We start from the raw sequence: 5,082 nt of genomic DNA, 5'->3' as shown, positions 1-5,082 counted from the left end.
CGGCAGCTGGCACAGCAGTCTCCCTGTGCCCAGCTGCAGTCAGCTGGCAGCAGGGCATTCCACTGGCTCCCGGGGATGCTGGCAGGGACACGGCAACATCCAGCAAACCAAATCAGAGTGGGAAGGAGAAACTGTGAGAGCAAGGGCTACGGAGGAGAGGGCTGGATGCAGCAGATGTGGTTCAGACCCACTTGCCTCCTCACCCCAATGGCCTGGCCCCACAGTTTCTCCCCTTCCCCTGGCCACAGGGCTTGTCAGCCCCTTTCCAAGCTGACACGAGGGCTGGATACGAGATCTGTGCACAGATCCCTTCCCCTCCCACCACCACCAACCTCAGCTGACCCTGCACCAGAGCCCTGTAGTGCAGGGTGCCAGCCATATACCCCAGGTGCAGTACCTTGGGATGAAACACCCGGTGCCCAGCTCTGCCAGGGCAGCCAAGAGGCCGTGCGCCGCCCAGCAATGTGCTCGCCCCCTGGTATCACCTTTCCTCAATAAAGCGACATGGCAGCATGCTGCTCCCTGGCCCACAGCGCTCCTTGCACCCCTCCAGAGTTTTGAGACACCCCAGGGGGTGGCAGTTGGGTCCCACTCAACTCTTTTGAGGGATTTTCTGCTGGATCTTGGAGAGGAGCTGGGCCATTGCCGAACGGCGCGCACCATCCTCGATCCCATACACCTGAAACTAAGCAGAGGCAAGTGGGGAGTGAGGGGAGAGAGTTTCCTGCTCTGCTTGAGCCCCACGCCCCAGCACTGCTAGCCTCTTGCAGTCTCCACACCATGCCAGAGGCTGCCAGGGGCCAGAGGGCTCTGGGGGACCAATTCCAGCACGTCCCAAGCTGCCCAGCCTGGAACCAGCTGGAGATCTGGGGTTACCTGGCTGAGCAGGATGTCAAAGTAGGCTGTGTCCCAGTAGGACCTGTCCCCGGCAGGGAGCTGCAGGATGGCTCGGGTAGTGGGGTCGTCCTGCCAGCTGTCAGTATGCACAGGAAGGCCAAAATGGAAGTGGAGGAAATGCTGGGGGTCCTGGGCAAAGCTCTCTACTTTATGGTAAAGAGAGGCAAAGTCCGGGGCAGCTCCTTGGAAGAGATTCTCCTCTGGGTTCAAGAAGTGGGGCAGGTGCTGGGTGACCAGGCAGTAGAGAAGGATCACCAGGAGCCTGTAGATGGAGCCCTCCAGGTCCTGCCAGTCCTCCGGGGAGGGGAAGAGCTCTGTGCTCCACAGCAGCACCATCTGAAGGGAGGGAGAGAAGGGCACAGCATCAGGCACAAGGCCTAATCCCACCTAATCACACCTAATCCCACCTAATCACACCTTGCAGGTCACCATACAATGACCTGTGGGGCTAAATCCTTGTGGGCAGAAACAAAAGATGCTTCTCTGGAGATCTAATGCATACTGTGCTCTTTTTCTTTGAAAACAATAACCAAAACGTCAAAGAATGCAACATAAAGCAAAACACACAGGATTTGGGTTACTTGGAGCTGAAGCCATTCTCTTGGCAGAAGATATTTTTGCCTCCTTCTCCACACATGGCCCAGAGAGCTGTCACCAGGCAGGGGACACCTGGATGGGGACACCTAGTGCTGTCCCCAGCATGGTTCCTTTCCCAACCAGCATCATCAGCTGGCGTGGGTGCAGAGTGCTGAAAACAGGTTGGGCGGGGAGAAGACGATTTTTGTCAGCAGCATCCTCAGCCCTGTAATGTGCACCTGTCAGCACACTGGGGCATGGGGCAGCCTACAGCAAAGCAGCACAGCGATGCTGTGCCCAGCAGGCACAGGCAGCCTGTGCCAGGGGATGCTCGACATACTGGCACAGAGCCCCAGGTCTGTACACTCTGACTGTCTCAGGCTGGAGGTTGCTGCTTCAGTCCAAAGAAGGATCAAAGCCCTCTAACCACGGCTGGTACATGCCAAAGTACTGCAGGTACATGCCCTTGTTGCTCCGATCTTCAGCAGAGGAACAGCCTTGGCTCTGCCTGCTCAGAAAGCCACAGTCCCAGCCAGCAGAGCCTACCTACCTTCAGGCAGTTGAAGGTGAGACCACCTTTCCCACCCTCCTCTGCCCAGTCCTGGGCGCGGAGCTGGTCGAGCAGGCGAAGGCTGTCCAGACGGGGTCCCTTCATCGTGTCCACTGCCCAGAGCAGCTTCAGGATGGGGAGGTGAGTGGAGGATCTGGAGGGAGAAAGTGGGGTCTGGTGAGAGGGAGGACAGAGACCTGCATCCTCCCAGGCTGGGGAGAGGGTACCTGCAGTGACCCGAAATGCATGGGGATCCCCCCTGGCTGCCCACATGGCCCCAGGCATGAAGCATCCTGGACCCACCTCCTGCACCTGCCTCTGGCAAAGCAGAACTTGGGAGGTTTGGAGAGAGATAGGAATGCTGCTGCCTTCCCAGGAGGGACAAGAGTAGGGTGAAGAGGAGTTGTGCTCCCCTATGCACAAGTGTGGAGGGCTGCAGGCTGCCCCAAGGGGCTGGCTTCGTCCCCAAGGAGGGGCTGAGAGTCCAGCTGGACCACACTGAGACCAAAATAAGCGTGGACTGTTCCAGGCAGACTCTCAATCCCTCCGTGGTGCTGGGTAGCTGTGCTGGCAGGCAAGACATGTGTCACTCAGCCCCGTTCCCTCCTGCAGCCTGCCCTGAGAGCGGCCAGGTTCCCAGGCTTGTTTCTGAAGCCCAAGCAGGGATGTGAGCTGCCACCCTCCTCCGGACAGTCAGGGTTCAGCTCCTGCAAATAATTTCAGGAAGCTCCTTCAGTTGCATCCCCACCCTTTCCTTGAGCTGCCTGAGATTTTTCCCCAACACAGGGAAGCAGGTTTGGGCATCATGAGGGGGTGACTTCAACCCCTGCTGACATGTACCCCTCCTTTCCCATCCCCCCTTTGCCCATACCCAGCAGTGCTGCCAGCAGGGGGGGATCCCTGGTGCAGGACCACTCTGCTATGAACGTAGCCAAGCCACTCACCTCCAGCAGTGGGAAGAGGCAGGGACAAAGTGAGCCTCTCCCGTGGCCTTCCTGAGGCTGCCTTCAGGGAAGCCCCTGTCGCTCTGCCGGCCCTGGAGCTGGAGCGGCTCTTGCTGAATCCTCACCACAGGGACAATGTCAAAGCGAATGGTCTTCCAGCCGCCGCGGATCAGCAGGGAGAGCTCCATAGCATCTTCCTGCAGATTTTCAGCACTGATGTCACCTAGATGCAGAGGGTTTGGCAGCAGTGAGGAAGTTACCACAGCCGGTCCCGCAGGCTGAACCAGGTATGTGCTGCAATGCCCGTGGCTGTGTCCCAACCCACTCGACTCATCCCTTTCCAATCCTGCCGTTTAGCCACAGTTCCCCAGTGAAAACCCCTCTCCAAACCATGCTGGGGTGGTTTACTGGAAGGAGCATCACTCCAGCATCACTCAAGGCCAGTCACAGCAAGAAGTCTTAAGTGGCCAAACAGGGCTATGTTTTTGGGCAGATGAACAGTGCCAAGAAAAACAATATTGTCCAAGAAAAATGGACCAGGAAAGGTCTTGGGTCATGGGGGTAGAGGAAGATGAAGGTCTCTGGCTTGGCTGTGGAGGAAGGAGGGAATAGTGGGCTGGCTGGGGCTGGGTTAAGAGACTTTCAGACCCACTGGTTCTCTAGCATCACCCTTTCATAAGGGCTGAGCAAGCACCCTTGGAGGTGGAAATGCATGAAGAAGCTGACGGAACTGCTGTGGGCATTCCCAGGGTCCCTTTCCACATGCTTGTCTTGAGGATGCTGCTGCCAGCTGAGGCCCATGTGTTCGCAGGGTCAGACCCATGCCCCAAGGTCCTGGTCCAGCCCTGATGCACTCCCAGCTTACCCTCCAAATAGTCTCCTCAAGGGAGCAGGGGGCACTTTGGAGGTCAGGAGGTGTGGGGAGAATGCAGTTAGAGCGAGCCAAGCATGCCAAAGTTCCTGAGAAAACCCTCCCTGTGGACTAACAGCAGGACTGTGTGAACCCTGCACCCACCAAGGAGGATGCCAGCAGCCCCAGGTGAAAATTCCTGAGAATGACTCTGCTGCTGCGGGACGGCAGGGAGTAGTTTGCGTCTCCCATTCCTTAGCTGAGAGCAAAGCCCATGCCAGCACGTGGCAGGGTGCTCGCTTACCTGCTCATGCAGACTTTGGATGGGCCACACATCCAGGGACCTACATCCCAGTGTGTTTGCACAGGGACCACCACCAAGCTGGGCTGGGCTCCCGAGCTGTGCTGGAGGCAGCTCCGGGCTGGGAAGTGCCCTACGTACCTGGCTGAAGTAGGAAGCAGCGTCGGCAGTGCACAATGGCTGAAACAAGGAGCTCTTTCAGGTGCTGGAGGACTTTGCCCGGAGCCAGACACCACACACCACTTCCATGCTCCACCCCACCCATGACACTGGTCCAGTCTTCCAAATCAGTCCCTGGAGAGGACACTTCCAGATAGCAGGCACTGAGCCCTGGAGGGTGCCCAGCTGGGATGTCCCTGGACTGGCACGGCAGCACCTTCAGAGTATCACTGTCGATCCGCAGGGGCAGCTCCACAGTGACAGCATCCTCAGAGGCACAGAGAGCGAACTCAAAGGCTTCCAGGTTCCTGGCGTAGTCCACGAGGAAACGTGGCTCCCTGGAATGGACATCCTCCAGCAGGGTCAGCAGGATGTCCTCGGCCCGCTGGAAATGCTCCAGCCGCTCGATCACCCCGAGGTAGCTGTGCCAGAAGGAAGTGTTGGCTGCCATGGCAGCTCTGCTGCTGTCTGAGCCTGCTCCGAGCAGGAGTGAAAATACGTGTGCAGGGCGGGCAGGGCTGGGTGCCGAGTGGGGTGGGAGGAGGGAAGCTGTAGTCGGGCGTCGACAGGTAGTGGTGCTGGGTGAGTCGCAGGGAGAGGTGCTGGGAGCAGTGTGTCTTCCCGGGGCAGACCCAGGGTGGGGGACTGACTCACGCCGTGGCCCCTGCTCCAGCATTCCCGCAGGGTGATGGCAGTGCGTGCTCAGCTGGTGGCTCATGCCAGGACAATGCTGCTGTCTCTCGCGCTGCTCCCAACCTGTGTGGCACCCACGGGAGCTGGGCGCTGCTCGTGTCAAACCCGGGTC

General features: G+C 58.7%; 2 protein-coding genes across 2 annotated transcripts in view; one reads left to right on the top strand and one right to left on the bottom strand.

The window, feature by feature from the left end:
- Positions 1–341, top strand: part of AGXT (alanine-glyoxylate aminotransferase) — a gene marked incomplete at its 5' end in the record, with an annotated part of 3,601 nt that extends 3,260 nt beyond the window's left edge. The window contains one exon of the mRNA XM_009073153.1: positions 249–341. Coding sequence (XP_009071401.1) covers positions 249–341 — 93 coding nt within the window. The remainder of the gene's footprint in view (positions 1–248) is intronic.
- A 251-nt stretch (positions 342–592) lies between these two features.
- On the bottom strand, positions 593–4,728 carry LOC103800769 (chromosome unknown open reading frame, human C2orf54). The gene is made up of 5 exons (XM_009073152.1): positions 4,260–4,728; positions 2,968–3,190; positions 2,024–2,177; positions 877–1,233; positions 593–685 (listed from the first exon to the last, which is right to left on the bottom strand). Exons 1-5 carry the CDS (start codon positions 4,726–4,728, stop codon positions 593–595), a joined length of 1,296 nt encoding a protein of 431 aa, XP_009071400.1.
- Positions 4,729–5,082: the final 354 nt, after the last annotated feature.

This window comes from Acanthisitta chloris, unplaced genomic scaffold (genome assembly GCF_000695815.1).
Source record: "Acanthisitta chloris isolate BGI_N310 unplaced genomic scaffold, ASM69581v1 scaffold18874, whole genome shotgun sequence".
NCBI lineage: Eukaryota > Metazoa > Chordata > Aves > Passeriformes > Acanthisittidae > Acanthisitta > Acanthisitta chloris.
The sequence above is the reverse complement of the archived record's forward strand: the minus strand, read 5'-3'. Positions and strand labels throughout refer to the sequence as shown.

Coding starts and splice junctions, on each gene's coding strand:
- LOC103800769 (XM_009073152.1), bottom strand. CDS start 4,728: ATGGCAGCCAACACTTCCTTCTGGCACAGCTACCTCGGGGTGATCGAG. Junction 2,178..2,967: donor GCCTCTTCCCACTGCTGGAG/GTGAGTGGCTTG, acceptor TTCTCCCTCCAG/ATCCTCCACTCACCTCCCCA. Junction 686..876: donor TTGACATCCTGCTCAGCCAG/GTAACCCCAGAT, acceptor GCCTCTGCTTAG/TTTCAGGTGTATGGGATCGA.